The sequence below is a fragment of the Xiphophorus hellerii genome, chromosome 23 (genome assembly GCF_003331165.1).
Source record: "Xiphophorus hellerii strain 12219 chromosome 23, Xiphophorus_hellerii-4.1, whole genome shotgun sequence".
Classification (NCBI taxonomy): Eukaryota; Metazoa; Chordata; class Actinopteri; order Cyprinodontiformes; family Poeciliidae; genus Xiphophorus; species Xiphophorus hellerii.
In genome coordinates this window covers 7,865,574-7,882,548 of record NC_045694.1, presented here as the reverse complement: position 1 = coordinate 7,882,548, position 16,975 = coordinate 7,865,574, and the positions used below count along the sequence as shown (strand labels likewise).

At 38.3% G+C, this 16,975-nt stretch overlaps 1 protein-coding gene and 2 long non-coding RNA genes across 5 annotated transcripts in view; 2 read left to right on the top strand and 1 right to left on the bottom strand.

Moving 5' to 3' along the window:
- Nucleotides 1-513: 513 nt before the first annotated feature.
- LOC116713965 (uncharacterized) lies at nt 514-2,145 on the top strand. The gene is made up of 3 exons (XR_004337961.1): nt 514-685; nt 1,528-1,616; nt 1,762-2,145. It is a non-coding gene; the product is annotated as an uncharacterized LOC116713965 (long non-coding RNA).
- Nucleotides 2,146-5,005: 2,860 nt separating this feature from the next.
- Nucleotides 5,006-6,418, bottom strand: LOC116714105 (uncharacterized). The gene is made up of 2 exons (XM_032554427.1): nt 5,476-6,418; nt 5,006-5,347 (listed from the first exon to the last, which is right to left on the bottom strand). Exons 1-2 carry the CDS (start codon nt 6,298-6,300, stop codon nt 5,018-5,020), a joined length of 1,155 nt encoding a protein of 384 aa, XP_032410318.1. The 5' UTR covers nt 6,301-6,418; the 3' UTR covers nt 5,006-5,017.
- A 2,726-nt stretch (nt 6,419-9,144) lies between these two features.
- LOC116714145 (uncharacterized) overlaps nt 9,145-16,975 on the top strand; it is a 132,321-nt gene continuing 124,490 nt past the window's right edge. For 2 of the 3 annotated variants that reach the window (XR_004338013.1, XR_004338012.1), the window contains exon 1: nt 9,145-9,545. This is a non-coding gene — a long non-coding RNA (uncharacterized LOC116714145). The remainder of the gene's footprint in view (nt 9,546-16,975) is intronic. The other variant, XR_004338014.1, reaches the window with a different exon arrangement.

Sequence of the window (16,975 nt, the reverse complement as noted above, 5' to 3'; positions counted from 1 at the left end):
GAAATGTGGTTTTGTTAATTTAAGTTAAGTCTGTACGCTAGCATAGTATAAAGTCATCAATTTGGCATACTGACGACGGTAGCTATTCTTGAAGATAGCTTAAGAAGATGCATTCATATCTTTGAAGCTAACGTTTTCTGTTTCTTTACTTCGTCAGTCCACAACTGACTTTCCGGTAACTGTAGTTAATATCGAAGGATTACGTGGTACGTTTATTTGCTGTAATGACACATGTTCAGTCTACCACAAAATCGTGGTGTAATAACTTGTGAGTAGTTCGTAGATGCTGCATCTCGCTCCCAAACCACGGCGACACCAAAACAATACCTCTAAGCCTATGTATATATGTTTTTTAAAGTTAAACTAAAATATGTCATGGTATTTTATGTCACGTTCTCTCTGTGTCTCTCTCTCTTTTATTAATATTAAATTCTAAATAATTTATTTAACTGCACCCCAAGCAAAGAAATGTAAATAGGCTATATACAGTATATATATATATATATATATATATTTTTTTTTTGTATGTCTGCAAATCTTTTTTATTGATTTAATCAGTAAGTTCAAGTAACCATCAAAACCAAATGTGCTTGCTTTTGTACAGTGCAGGTTGTTTCAGAAAGACAGAAGACTTGATGGTGTGGAGCGCCTGCAGTTTCACTGGCCTTGTCTGATCACACAAGAGGTATATGTGAGTTCTCTGCCATAGCGTGTTTCTCCAGTTCTCTATTGAAAGACCTCTATGCTTCACAGATGGCTTAATTTTCTGCTAAAGATTAGCAGTAGAAAATTTATTGTTACTACCAATAAATGCTTTCTTATCTTTTCTGTGAATTTAAAGAGGTTTCTCAAGATGTGTCCATTTTAAAAGTAAAACTACTGTATATGCATACATTTGTCTGTACGCTAGCATAGTATAAAGTCATCAATTTGGCATGAAATAACTGTGGTAATAGTTATTATAAAACAAAAGTTTAAAAGATGCTAAATATTTTTTGTGAAAGAATTTATTTGTGACGTTGAAATAGTTTGAGTTTAGCCTTAGTAAAATCATTTGATGAAAAAACATAGTGCTTAAAGACATTATGAATGTCCCAGTCCAGGGTCTTTCTGAATGGAGTTTGCATGTTCTCTCTGTGCATGGTGGATTCTCTCTGGGTACTCTGGCTTCCTCCCACAGTCCTAAAACATGACTGTCAGGTTAATTGGTCTCTCTAAATTCTCCTTAGGTGTGAGTGTGTGTGTGCATGGTTGTTTGTCCTGTCTGTCTCTGTGTTGCCCTGCGACAGACTGGCAACCTGTCCAGGGTGACCCTGCCTCTTGCCCGGAACGTTAGGTGGAGATAGGCACCAGCACCTCCCAACCCCATTAGGGACCAGGATGTTAGAAAATGGATGGATGGAGGGATGGCATTATGAATGACTATATTATGATTAGTTTTTTAGGTAAAATTATAATTTGTAGTATGACTTGCTTTACATTTTATTGGAAACATATGATGATGGTCTTGTGTATTTTCTCTTCCAGTGTATGATCACAGAATGGATGACCTGAGTGATTTCCTGAGGCAAAGGAATATTCCAGAGGAAACTATCGAGACCATGCTGAGAGAGAAGGTACTAAATCAGTATTTCAAAAACTACAGTTTTTTTTAAAGCATGTGTCTAGCAATGTTATCTAATTTAATTCAAATAATTTGCATGCAATTCTAGTTCCATTTTTGTAGTTTTAAAGAAATTATTTTTTATTGTCCTTGTTTAGATTGATACCAACGTCATCCAGCTCATGACAGATGAAGAGCTAAAGAATTATTTGCCATCATATGGAGACCGCATAGCCCTATCAGGATACTGTAAAAGGAAGGAAAATGGCCCCCCAAGCAGTCGCAAATCAAAACTGTTTGAGCGCCTGAAATCAAAGCTGGGTAAAAGAAAAACTGCTCATGAAGATGGCTGTGGTATGGAAAAAGAAGAGCAATCTGAAACAACTGTAAAGAAGAATGCTCTGAAGTCAAAGAGAAAAATAGAAATAGGCTGGCTGCTTTATGATGAAGAACAACAGGCTTTTAAACAAGTAAGAGCAAGAAGAGGTGGTGGAACAAGGAAGGTCGATGTATCAAAGGATGCTAAAAAAAGTGAGATAATCCAGATGGCTATTGGCCTCTTCTTTCCAAATGGAAGAAATAGAGAAGGGTCCGTAGCAGATTTTGAAATGGATCTAAAAGATTATCAGGAAGTGGCAATTGATGACAAAATCACTGTTGGACAAATGTTTCATGTTACAAAACTGACTATTCTCAGGTTTTACCTGACCACCCATAAAAAGAAGGCTAACCAGTCAGTCAGTCAAGATGAAGTTTTGTCTTCATCATTTTTTCAGGATCAAGACAGTTCTCTGAGTCAGCCCTCCTCTTCATCTGCTGTAAATGTTGCAGTGACCAGCCAATCTACAATATCCACAGAAGTAACTTCTGACTTCCTATTTGTTGGAAACATAACAAATCATGAGAATATTAACTTTTCACTTCATTCTACAGAGCTTAGGGAGGAGGATTTGGATAGCAGTAACATAGTGTTTCTAGGACCGTTTTCTGACAGTGAGCCACAGATTTTGGATGATACTTTGCCAATATCCCCTCAATCCACATCATCCTCCAAGGCAGTGAAGAAGATACTGATAGTTCACAGAGGACAGGTACTTCCTGAGCTCATAGCACATTTCTGTGATGATGGACTTTTAGATAGAGATTTCAAAATCCAGCTTGTACTGCCAGATGGAACACCTGAGATGGGTTATGATGACGGAGGAGTCGTTAGAGACTGTCTTTCTGAATTCTGGAAAGATTTCTATGACCAGTGTACTACAGGAAACACTTATAAAGTGCCTTTTCTGAGACATGATTATGGACAGCAGCAGTGGGAGAGTGTAGGCCGAATAATTGCTTTTGGATGGACAAGAGAGAAATATCTTCCTATGAAGATTGCACCTGTCATACTAGAGCAAGCAGCCTTTGGACAGGTTAAAAGTGAGGTGGTGGAGAATTTCCTTAAGTGCATGTCTGAATCTGAGCGCTTTGTGTTTCAGTCATGGCAGTCAGACTTCAGCAGTGTTGACAAAGAGGAATTGATAGAGATTCTTGATAACCGCAGTTGCAGACGAATGCCCACTGCCAGCAATGTAAACGAAATCCTCCAGGAGCTTGCACACAAAACACTTGTCCAAGAGCCTGCTTACGTTATTGAACAGTGGGCCAAAACACTCAGTATCATCGGGAGCAGCTTCCAGGACCTTTCTTCAGTGTATGAAAACTTGCGACCAAATGCAAGAAAAGTTTTGAAGTCCATTGTCTTTCCTGAGGAAATGAATGTTCATCAGAAGGACATTCAAAAGTACGTTAGCACGTATATCAGGAATGCAGATTTGCAGCATCTGTCCTTGTTTCTAAGGTTCTGCACAGGTTCAGACCTGTTCCTGGATAAGAAAATTCTTATTGATTTCACAAAGATTCAAGGGTTTCTCAGAAGACCTGTGGCTCACACATGTGGCTGTGTCCTTGAGCTGTCAATCTATTATGATAGCTATCCAGATTTCAGTGCTGAAATGAACAAGGTTTTGGAGTCTAATGTATGGGTCATGGACATTATTTAGTTTTGAAAGTGGTGGAGGTAGAGGGTGGAGTTCCACAGTTGTGGAACTCAGAAAAAAAAGGATTTAAGGTGGCTATTTAAAGTAACAAGTTGCCTATCAAGATCTAAGTAGATGTTTTAAGGATTTTCCCCAAAATTTCCTTGTCAGGGTTTAAGGTTTTAGAGATAACATTTTACCTGAGTAATTTCCAAACTTTCTCCAGATGTAATAAAACGGGATCAACTGTTTGTGATAGGTAAATGTTGGTTTGTGCAGCACAGCTGTTGGTTTGTTTAAGGGTAGGTTGTCAAAACTCAACAAGGGAGATATTCTACCACACATGCACAAGTTCTGCATATCTGTTAACTGTCAGGGGAGCAGTCAAAATTCTATCTCTGGAAAGCCATGATGCCAGACAACAAAATGCAGCTGACTTTTGTTATGCCATAATTAACATGTTAATTGTTAGCTGACATAATAAATCATAAGAGGTAAAGTGAAAATTACTGTAGGAAGTATTTAGAAGTTCACAGCCAAAATAAACAAAAATAGGAACTGTTTATTGTTATTGTATCTTTTTATGAGACACAACTATGTTGACAGTTGTACTTGTTACATTGCATCCATATTCATAATAAAATCGTTTTCTAATTTCTTTTTCTTTTTTGCACATTGGATTTCTTTTGTGGAAGGTTATGAAAAGAGTCTTTTTGTTTTACTGGACACAACTTGGTAAATTCCTTTATCTTAAACTTATTAAATGCACTATACACCAAGGCAAATTTTTTTTAAGCATTTGTGATTTATTTTTGGGGATGTCAAAGTAATGGATTGTTCTTTGTTGACAGAATACAAAATAAATACATTTTGAATAAAGTGTAGAGTCTGTTTATGATTTGCTGTTGCACTGTAAATAAATTGATTGGCCATAATACTGAAAAACATGTATATGTCAAGAGTAAGGACAACATTTGTACTCTTATCAAATTAATACCAACTGCAAACAATAGCATATTGGTTATCTGTTACTAATAACATGATTAAAACATTGCTTCTACATGTAATACTCCTGTCCATATATCAACAGTTTCCCTGAACAAGTAAGGCTAAGAAAACAGAGAGCCTGCAAATGTTGGTACTATTTAGTACTGTTTTGAACAGGAGGCTAGTATTTTCCATAAATAAGTAAGATTAAACACATAGAAATTAATAAATTGACCTTGACCACAACATTGAAGGAAACTAAAATGTTTAGTCTTTTTAGGTAAACCATAGAAACAAATTGTAACTCAGTCATGCATTGTAGTTTTACAATCAGTGTTTACAGAGGACATATAGACATATTATCTGACTTGTTAGATGTTTTGTGGACCTGGGTAACTTAGAGAAACTATTCCCTCAGCCCGTCACTGATCATTTGACGGAGTCTTACATAAAGATTAGTAATTTCATACACATCATCTGTCATTACCAGTCTGTGCTCAGTCATGAGTTCAGTGCATAAGTGAAATACATCAACATCACAGGGAAAGTCCTTGAAACGACATTCTTCTATACATATTTCCAGCTTTGTTAGATTAGCAGACTGTAAAAAGTTTGGAACCCCATACAGGTTGGGAACACCATGCATTAATGTGGGACGACCAGGAGGAGCCCGAGGATTATTTGTAGATCGTATACGATGGTCATTCCATGTATGGACAACTTGATCCAGCTCCACCTGTTTGATAAAAAAAAAAAAGGGAAAAAAATAAGAAAATAGTTGTTAGAAAACAAATTCATGCTTTTGTATTATTTGTAACTTATTTCAAATTTGTGTGCTGAAAGCAAGAAGTAAATTTATAGTACCTGTATTGTTTGTAGGAAGCAAAACTGGATCAGTGATTTGTCCAGAAAGCTGTCAACAAAATAGCCATCGGCTTTAAGCTGGTCGAAATGGTCCATCCAAAACTGGGCACATTCACTTCTTAAAGTGCACCACCATCGCTCTATCCTTTGATTTCTTGTACTCGGACCGAGAATAACAGATTCAAAACCATTTTCATTCTCGGTGTTGTGCAGAAATCTTTGCATCGCTGCCACATAAGTGTTCTCTGTGCCATGATCCATTCGTATCTTTTGTGGAAATCCATTATACTCCATCACAGCATCAATGAAATAGCCAGCAATAATGTGAGGGTCACTATTAGTCTTATTAGCTTCTAGCCAGATCATTTTCCTCGAAAAGCCATCTATGCATCCATTAATACATATCCCATAAGGCTTTAATTTGTCATACCCATCGATGTGCCAGACATAGTTTGGTCCCCGACTGACATATAAGCGTCGTCTCAAGCGATTTTGTGCACGCAGGTCAACCCCGTTGGGATCCAATAGGCGCATCAAAAGACGTACTGTTTCCCTGTCTGTGACTATGCCAGCCATCCAACATTTCTGGTGCATCCACCTGTAGCCGTGCTGTCTCCCAGATCCATTTAGTTGTTGCTCAATAAAAGAGGCCACTTCTGCAACATCTGTCTTATTTTTTCTACGCCAAAGGCGCTTCTTTTGCAGTCTTCTCTCCAGCGTCCGGAGACTTAATTTAACATTATGGGTTTCTTCCAAAACTCGCAAGATTTCAAGATTAGTAAAACCACTTCTGAAGTATTGCTCAATGATATTATCAATATCCATTTCTTTCTATCAAGTTGAGCATATCTCAAGCTATAGGGCCAACTCAAGTTATCTCATTATAATGAGATAGTATCTCAAAATAATGAGATAGTATCTCAAAATAATGAGATAGTATCTCAAAATAATGAGATAGTATCTCATTATTTTGAGATAGTATCTCAAAATAATGAGATAGTATCTCATTATAATGAGATGCTATCTCAAAATAATGAGATACTATCTCATTATAATGAGATACTATCTCATTATAATGAGATAGTATCTCATTATAATGAGATAGTATCTCAAAATAATGAGATAGTATCTCATTATAATGAGATAGTATCTCAAAATAATGAGATACTATCTCATTATAATGAGATAGTATCTCAAAATAATGAGATACTATCTCATTATAATGAGATAGTATCTCAAAATAATGAGATACTATCTCATTATAATGAGATAATTTTTTTTTTTTTTTTTTACAGAGTGGCGGAATTTTTTTTTTTTTTTTTTACAGAGTGGCGGAAACGGGCTTCCATAGTCTTTCTTTTCACAACACCAACAAAAAATCATATATGACTGTTGGATGCCATCTGATAGGTTTCTTTTATTTTTTGTTGCTGTGTTTTAAAAATTTTAAAATAATTAAAAACAATTCATTTAATTTATTAGCAAACGTGTAAAGTATGGGTAAAAATGGCTGTTGTGATTCTGAAATGTATGAAATTTATTTATTTTTTTAAGTGCTTGTAGTTACTGAGGATGTAAACCCATAAAATATTTATCTTTAGTCACGACGGTAACTATAATCATAAATCAAATCATGATTTTCATCATAGTTTTAAATTGTGAAATATTACAATTGCAAAAGAACAGACTGTTCTGATGCATTGCATTTAAACTCTTCATTTTAATAATATTTTGGACTGTTGGGTTGTTTTTCACTGGAGGGGGTTGTCTGCTCTTGGTGAATGAGAGGTTAAAGTTCAAGAGGATAGTAGAGTCATTGTGACCTTGGAAAAGGAAGAAAGGAATGTAGACATGTGGTTGAAACCACTATTACAATTTTAAACAATATAATATATTTTTCTATTACTGAGCAGCCTTATTTGTGCTTGGGTTTATATTTTCCAAGCATAGAGTTAATTGGTAAGAATCAGGGATAAAATTGGATTCTGTTAATGTATGAAGTATTGTGTTTTATTTAAAAAGACTGTCTTGAGCATTGAAAAATGTATCTTTTGGTGACTCAGTTATGACAGCTGACGACCAAATCCTCCTGTCACATGCACTTTTGAGCATTTTTGAAATTATATACAGTCAGGCTGCTGGATGTCAGAGTCCATCACAATACTGCCCCTCAGTCAGAACGGAGGCAGCAGGGGTTATGTTGCTAACACATGGAGGACCGGGGTTTCTGGAATGTTCACAGCTTAACTTTTGGATTTCAGGCTCTTGGCACGAGGCTGGTGTCTGGTGTTGAACCCTGTAGGCACCATACTGCTCCTGTGAACTTTGATCAACCTCTAAAATACCTCTTCCTGAGCAGGAAATTGAAGTATTGTGAAGTATTGGCATGCTGATGGTCATCTATCTCAGGGGCCTGGAATGAGATGGGGGTAAAAGTGAAAGGAGACCCTCTGTGGATCAGAGATTGGCTGCTGGGTCTGAGTTCAAAGGTGAAGAGGAGAGACCTGGACTAGGAAATAAGATAGTCATCACTTTGCCGCACTGCATCTATACACTGGGTTTGGGCATTAGAATAGGACCTGAGAGTTTTAGGGACACTAAATATTTTTATGGTTCCCGACTATTACACTTCTATGTCAGTGTAATATCAGTTATTTTATTGGATCTAGATACAAATAACATTTGTACTGTGAGTGATAAGACTCATAACCCAGGGCACACTCAACCAAGGGATGGCATTCCACACAAAAAAAAAGGTTTTCTATTACTTTATTTGTATATGTTGATACAATTTAGGCACTATAAAAAGGAATAATCTGTATTACTCTTTTAGTATAAGCTTGTATCTGATTTATAGATTCCTTTTTGAAACTACATTAAGAGGTTTATTCTACTTTTTTAGGGAACCAGGAAAACACTTGATCTACGTGTAAAAATATTAAAAAACATATGTGTAATAATTATTTTAGAAATAGGATCAAAATAGGTTGAGAAAATTATGAGAAATATAAAACATTACCTGGCCAATCATGGATGAAATTAAACTCCACTGATCATTATTTCTAAACACAGATTAGAGTTGTGAAACTTTAAATTTAGCCAATTATTTTAAATATGGCTACCATACACAGAAGGAGACCCATGCATGGAAGAACTGCTGCTGCTTGTGGGGAAAAGGCCTAAAATCATCTAAGTTGATCTGTTCCTAACCAAGCTGTTCTAAATTGCATGGATGTAACAAACTTGCATGCTTATGGCACCCAATCTAACCAACCAATTCCAGATACTGCTAAATACCGCCCTGCCTTTACCTCTCAGAAATAATTAACCCAGAATAAAATTTATTTTCTCACTGAGAAATTAATCTCAGGAAACATAGAACTAAATGGTAGTGAATAAATTGTTTCAAGGACCTGTTAAAAATATGGTCAGGGTGGCTGAAGTTTTTTTGTTTTACTTAAATTTGACTCCATCAAGCATTTGTGACTTTGTTCAACTAAATATTTTCTCAGTGTCCTGAATGCATTGTTGGTTGATTCTCATCAGATTTCATCTATTATGCATGATGTAAACGCACAGTGTTATGATTCCGCCTTCATTACATAACACTGGCCGTAAATGCGCACAGCGCAGCAGGAAATGAACGTCTCCAGCGCATGACAGGGGTGCAGGAGGATGTGGATGTGACTGTATATCACGTTAAAGTGTACAACGTCGTTATAGCGAGTAATAATAGAGAGGGGCTGTCTTTCGAAAAGAGCATCGCCTGTTTCCTCTGGGGCTTGAATTCTGCCCTGAGGTGTGACCTTGTGAACTTGGCTCTGAATATCCCCAGTTCTGTCTCTCCGGACTCCCCTCCGCATCCCTGGGCTCTATTGTACAGGCTTTACCCAGGCAGGAAGTGACATCAACGGGTCCAAACTAAAAATATGTCGCAGGACGAGCTGGTTTGGATGTCCAGGACCGATGTTTGTTTAAAAAGGAGGATGCCTCCCACAAGGTGATGCTCCCCTGAAGGATGCAGCAGAGTGCCACGCTGGGGAGGCAGACAGACAGACGAGCGGGGCTGAGTGAGTCGCCTGCTGGCTGTGTGCTTTGATGCCGTCACTTTCATTCATGCAAGTTCAAATATGGTGCCATACTTTGCCCCCGTCTGAGCCGGTGACGCAGCGTGATAAGACTTAGACCGAGGAATTTAGTCGCGTTGCTCTTCAGAACCGGGGCTTGTGGCGTGCTAGTTACAACAAGACAGAAAAGAGTTCTGAATGGCAACTGCAGGGAGAGGAAAAGATAAGGCTCGAACTCAGTCGGTGCGCTTTTGCGCATTTATTCCCCTCCCAATTATTTCGCGCATTTAGATACAATCTGTAAAACCCCACAATAGAACAGCTGAAAAAAGTGGCTCATGCAAAGTTTAAATATCTTGACGTGCATCACATAGCTCTGGAAATGTCTCCTTAACAGCCGAACCGTCATCTCCGTTCAGTGCTTGTGTGTCTCGTCCTCACCAGGGAGGCTCTGACAGACCCTGCTGAGTCCAGGCTGAGCGCTGCAGTCACGTGGTCCCTGTTATTATCCGCCCTTACGTCAGGTGCAGCCAATGTTTGGACGTTGTGTCATGGAGCGTTTTCCAATGGGGAGGAAAAATCTGTTACTCCGACTAGAACTCCGGACAAGAAATAAGAAACCATTGCAGAGCATTTTTCTGATTTTTTTCATCAGTGCATGACTGACAGCCATTCCAACCCAGTGAATCTCAACACAGCACGCATTATGAATGAGGACCTGATCAGACGGACACCTGAACCCAACTTAAGTATGAAAGGCTCGCGTTAAGAGGAATTAAAACTGTTTGAATTCCGGGTCATTCCACCACATATTCCTTTTTGAACTTTTCCTTAGGTCAAACATGAGTAATATGTTGTTTAGAAAAATAAATAGCAACTTTTTTTCTTTTTTTATTTTTACCCTTGCTTGATTTTTGTAAAGTTTATTTATTATTATTTTTTGAGAATAGATGCTCAAATTATTTATAGTTGGAATTTCAGAGAAAAGTTGACGCTGGATTTATGAAAGAGATCATTTTACTCAAACACATAGTGTAGTGGAAGTACTTTGATCTTTTTACAGATTTCTCTTTTATTGTGTTTTTTGTCTCATTTAAGTGTTCCAGGTCATTATGGATAAAAAAAAAAGGTCTCCAAAACATTCCAGCTATGATGGAAAACATGTTTACTGTCAATATTACTGACCGCATCATGGGCTCATCATTCCAGAGCAAAGAGCATATGGAGTAAAAATGTAAAACACACATATTTAGTGAGTAGTACACATTTACCTCCCTAAATAATGTGTAACTCACTGTACAACTTAAATGGCTGTGCAAATAGTAGCTGCGTTTCTATTACAAATGTGCGCAAATCTTTGCCTTTATATATTTCTACAAATGTCGAAAAAACACAATTTCGCAATTGCGATGTTTCCATTAAAAATAAATTAAATTTAAATCACACTCGAATGAGCTTGTTCATTCAGACGATTAGTGATTAAAAATCATGGCAGCCATGGATGTAAACAGGTACATGAAATATTCATATCAACACCATGGCGCTAGCGCTCATCATCGACCAGCCATTAGAGGACACTCTGGCGTCTTTTTCAGGTGTTGGAAAGACAAACCCCTTATATTGGGAGCGGCTACATATGTGGGATTTTGGGGAAATTGTAGTCAGGAACTTTACAGAAGAGCTACAGATTCAACATGTTTGAATGACCCACAACCTTTAATGAAATGTGCGATGCTGTGAGAGCTCTGGCGGAGTCAGCTGAATATTGTCCGACACTTTCCGCTCCCCTCTGTTCCCTCCTGAAAACGATAATAAAAAAGATAAATGAAAACTACAAATTACGAAGAAGACTACTTCCTGTTGTCTTCTTCGTGGTTCTCATCACCGGTAATAACATCCAGCTGTTGATCACGTGACTCCCGTGATGCGGAAGTAGTGTTTCCATTGCAGTTTTGCGAAATATCTATTTGGATACGGCGGTAAAACCACCTTATCCCAGCGCAAAAACGTGAGTTTTTCGGAAATTAAGGGAATATATTTTTGTAATTTCAATTTGCACAATTCTATGATAAATAACAACGCAAGTACCGCGTAGTGCTCTCCTAAGCATTTTCAGGCAGTGTCACCAAGCTCTCACTTTATTTTGAACTAGAACACAGAGTAAACTGTAACATTGAAAACATGACAAAGCTTTTTTGACTACCTTGTTCAAAACAATGTAAGGACTTTTCATTCTGATGAAACTTACTCTTTCATTGACTTGGATACTTCCATAGGAACCATTGATTAATGATCTACTGTATAATCATTCCATCCCAGAGGAACAAAAATGGATTAAATTAATAACTTAAAAGCTTAAATTGCTATGACATTAAAACCCACGGCAATTCTATGTAAAGTTCTGACCAGAACTGTTGGTTGGGTTCACTGTAGATATGGTGAAAACTCTCTTAAGGCTGCAGTATGAAACTTTTAGAAGCATATGTTTTTTTCATATTTGTTCAAGCTGCCACCATGTTGTGACAGTATGGTATCAGACAGATAATCTGTGAAAAATTCAAGCTCCTCCACCTCCTAATGCTACTGATACGTTCTGGAGAAGTGCACCGCTTCTGGCCAAAAACAACCAATCAGGCAGGAGGAAGGTCTTAGCGCTGCCAATCATGCTTGTGTATGTGCTGATTAATGTGCTAATGATGGAGAAACAACTTGCCATTCCTGGAAAACGGCTTATCCACCGTCATTAGAGGCTATGCTAACTAGCCTTAGCATTCGCGACAGGCCATGTTGTGGTGAATCAGCTGTAGGAGAAAGCAAGATGTACACAAACACTTTGCTGATTGACAGCACTAAAACCCTCCTGACGGCTCTGACTGGTTATTTTTGACTGGGTTGTGTATTTCTGCAGTCACTACTGGGAGCACTGGGTGAAGGCAGAGGAGCTAGATTTTTTTCACAAATTCTGTCTCATACCATACTGTCACAATATGATGATAATTTTTAACACATTTGTAAAAAACATATTTTTCTCCTTCCTAAAACTGTTAAGATTTAAGATCTTTAATCAGCGAGAGTCGACGCTTCTGCTTTGTGAAATGATACATGAGCTTTACAGTAGAGCTACTACTGTACAACTACATCTGGCGCGTGTATGGAGTAGCCTGTGGGATTACTGGTGTATATAACTCATGCCGCCGTTGCCTGCCTGTCTGGAGCGATAGCTTCATTATTCATGCTTGCGTGTAGACAGCAGAGCTTAATCTCTGGACAGTCGGTGACTGGAGCTAACTGCTTGTGCATGGTCAGCCTGTTCTGGTTCTAGTTAAGGAAAGAGGGAGAGAAAGTAAACAGAGGAGGACAACTGTTGAGTAAAGCGGACATCAGTTGAACACCCTGTAGCATTGTGGCATTTGGTCCTGGCAGTAATTAGCCACACTGGACCTGTGGGAAGAGCTGTATATTCTTGTCGCTGAAAGGGCCGTGGCAGGGGGCCTTTTGGTGCTTGACAGGTGCAGCGTGAGAACGGCGTCAGGAGTTTTGGGGAATCGAAACCAGAGCCGAGGCCAAACGACGGTGTCTCTAGCTTGTGGGGTCAGGTGCTCTATTTGACCTCTGGAAGCCCTAAAACACAGACAAAATCATCCTTCTGTCGCATAGATAATCAGCACAGACAGCTCATCAAATATTAAATATTAACTTCAGTGCCTACTGAAGAATCAAACACGTAGACTGTAGTTTATATTGGATTGTACATGAGTGGAAGTTGGTTTGTGATATGTTTAAAACATCTTCATGCCATGACCGTGCTTTAGTTAATAAATCATCGTTTATGTCCAGTCAGTGAGGGGGTTAAGATGCGATCACAAGGATGTGTTTGGAGTTGCGGTTTTCTCCTGTCCAATTTTATCTGACTCACACTTGAAGAAATTGGGAACGCTTTTCGGCTAAACACCCATGTGTCTGATAGTATTAAACAATACTTCTGAAGAAGCTTTGATCATTCAGCTGTGATGGCAGTTCAACAAAAAAATCTCGCCATGATGTGTTTTGACATGTTCTTGATGCCAAGAGTCTGCTGTGCAACAGAAAAAAAGTCTTAGAATAATCTGGAATGCTTCTGTACTGTAAGAGGGAAACACACAACTCATTGTGCTGGCCGTTAGAGGGAGGAAAAGCAGCGGCGCTTCACCATGTCATGTTTTTTCTCGCTTCCTGCCTGTAATGCTTGAACTCCATAATCCCGGTTACAGCCATTACAAATCCTGCTGCCTTGACTTTAGACCCCAGACAGGAGACAGGCTCTGCAACTTGGTTTCATTTAGCATTCCTCTGAGCTTTACGGGCAGGTGTTTAACATTACTGGCAGGATATTTATTGGCAACTTTAAAGGCAACTTTTTTGCTTACCTCTCAATTAGAGTGCACACAAGTACAATGCGTTCACTGTAGGTGGAAGCACCCACACAAACAAGCACGTGGTCGTGGACAAAAACAAAACAGGATGTTTCAGTTATCACTTCTTTTATGCATTCAGAAAGAATTTTGATGTGCAGAAGGACATCCTCAGGACATCTCCAGTCTGTTAGCCACAAACTTCTATGTGTTTTTTCTAAGTTGATGTGATAGACAAACACAAAGTAGTGCATGCACACGATAGGGCTGCAGCTAATGATTATTTTGACAATTAATAAAATAATAATAATAATTGGCACGCTGTGCAGAATTTTTACTCAACCGCCTGAGTTTATTTTATACAACTTTTGAAATATTCAAAAATACAAGTAAGCAAAAAATTAACTTTGTTTTTTAGATGAAATAAAAGCTATTGCCTAAAATGCAATAACTTTATCTTTAGGGAACACTAGCATCTGCAGCTAAAGAATACTTCTAACATCAATGTGCAAAAATAAGTTGCTTATTCTTGATTTAACATAAAATTTTAGAGTTTGTATTTGCAAGTTAACAGTTATTAGATTACTAAATTAGTTGATGATTATTTTAATAATCGATTAATCACATTTAACCCGATTAATTCGATTCATTGTTTCAGTCCTAGAATGTAGGAAAATGATAAATGGTTTTCAGAATTTCAACAGGCAAAATCTGAAAAGTGTGGCATGCATTCGTGTTTATCTCTGCTGAGTCAATCCATTTTATCATAGTTACAGCTGCATGTCTTTTGTTGTGCCTCTACCTGCTTTGCGCTTCAAGAGAGTAAAACATTTTCCCACCTCAGTAAGACTGGATGAAACTACAGATTCTCAGTTGAATCTAGGTCTGGACTTTGACTGGGTCATTTCTAGAATGGAGCTCGCTCTGATCTAAACAGGCCTATTGTAGTTCTGAGGTACATTTATGGTCATTGTTTTTGGTAAAATGTCTTCACTATTCTTTAGCAAACAGGTTTTCTTTTAGGATTGGAGCTTCATTCATCTCACTGTCAACTATGAACAGCTTCTCCACAGCATGATGCTTCCATCACCATGTTTCTTCATGGGGATGGTGTGTTCAGGGTCTTGTTCAGTGTTAGATTTCTGCCAGACAGAGTTATATGTATTGGCTTCGTAAATTTAAACTTCATTCTCATCAGATCAGATAAAGTTTCTCATGTTTGCTTTCTCCCCTATATGGCAAACTCCAAACAATTTTTTATGTCTTCTTTTTTTAAATGGCTTCTTTGAGTGTAACTCTAGTAGCTGTCCCACTGACATTCCTTGCCCAGCTTGTCAGTTTAGATGGATGATCATGTCTTCGTGGGTATGAAGTTGTGCTAAGCTCCTTTAATTTTCAGATGATGGACTGAATAGTGTTTTGTGAGATATCCAAAGCTTGGTATATTGCTAAAGAATCTAACCCTGCTCTTATCCTCTCCATAACTTTCTACCTGAACTCTGTGCTGTGTTTTTTGACCTTCATTATGTTGTTTGTTCATCTGAGCACTGAACTGCTGTTTTAAGATATTTGAAGCACACAGGCTCACTGTTTAATCATTGGATGATTTCTGAATCCTGTCGGTTCTAATGGATTTTATCTAGGGTTATCCAATTAAATACAAATGCACTGGCACTCTTTAAAAAAAATTAAGAATTATAGATTATTATCCTCCTTTTCACAATTAAGCACCAATGTGTGTTGGTCTGTCACATGAAATCCAAATAAAATACATTGAGGTTTGTTGTATCCTGCAATAATTTGAAAAAATTGGCTCGGTGTGAGGACTTTGGCCCCCCACTGCCCCTGCTCCCCATTCCCATCCACCTATTATGCCAGGTTAGTTTATGATGCGACCTTTAGAGTTACAGGCTTGATAGGATGTGTAGCCTATAATTACCAAACTTTAGCAGTCCCAGTGGCTGTGATGTGAAATTCTCAAATCAAGGTGCCGCCTGAAGTCTCGGCCAGCCTCTGCTGCTGCTGTTGCCCAATGCTGCTTGATTACTGACAGCTGGGTGAGCCATGTCAAGTAGTAGGCCGGGGAAATGTGAAATCCCAGATAAAGCACAGAGCCCTAAAAGCCATGAAGCTCTAGTAATGAGGAAAGTGATGGAGTTTGGGTTTTGGGTGTACTAAGCAGACAGACAGCAGCCAATAGCCTCCCTTTCAATCTGTCTCCCTTCATGGTGTTTGTGAGAAAGGGAGGAGAGGCTAAGGTGTTTGTATATTTGACTTTTCTAATCCTGGATTATAGAGGCATCTGCAATACTCTAACATTGTTAAACTGATGGGCAGGTCAGCGTAGCTCTATATGCCCAGACTAAATCCTCCTGGGTTGTCTTCAAACATAAATCATAAACACAGAGCATATCCTGCCGGTGCTTCTCATGTTTCCCAGGGTCAGTTCCTTTGAAAGTAGCCGTGAACCCTTTGTAATGTGGCCATGGTCATGAGAAGGCGGAATGATTCCCGATATTAACGGCAGCCTGATTTTGAACAATTCTGGAGCTGCTGTAGTTGTTAAATGCATTCCTAGTTTTGTGGAGGCCATTATTCCTGCTTTTTAATCACCCATTTGGCTTTTATAACCTCCCCAAGCCTTAGTGTGTGGCTAAGGGGAAACCACATGTGGGTGGAGAGCATGGCCTGTATTTACCAAACAGCTAAAAGTCAGATAGTTGACTACAGTAAAAGATAAAAGCAGAAATCCACAACATATTATCGAGTCATAAATATAAAACAGACTCAAACATTCTCTAGGAATTGCTCATGCTACAGCATTTAAAATGCAAGACTTGTTGTATTGCACTACTGCATTTTTAATAATTCATTTTAAGTTAAACTGCCCAACATTTTCTTTGACAATAAAAACAAAATAACATAAAAAATCTGGTGTTGCTTTTCTTCCTAAGCATCCACTAAGCACCCCTTTGTCTGCACTTGACAGCACAACAATAAATAATTCTTACAAAGGAATTGTTTTCAGTTCACCTTGTCAAA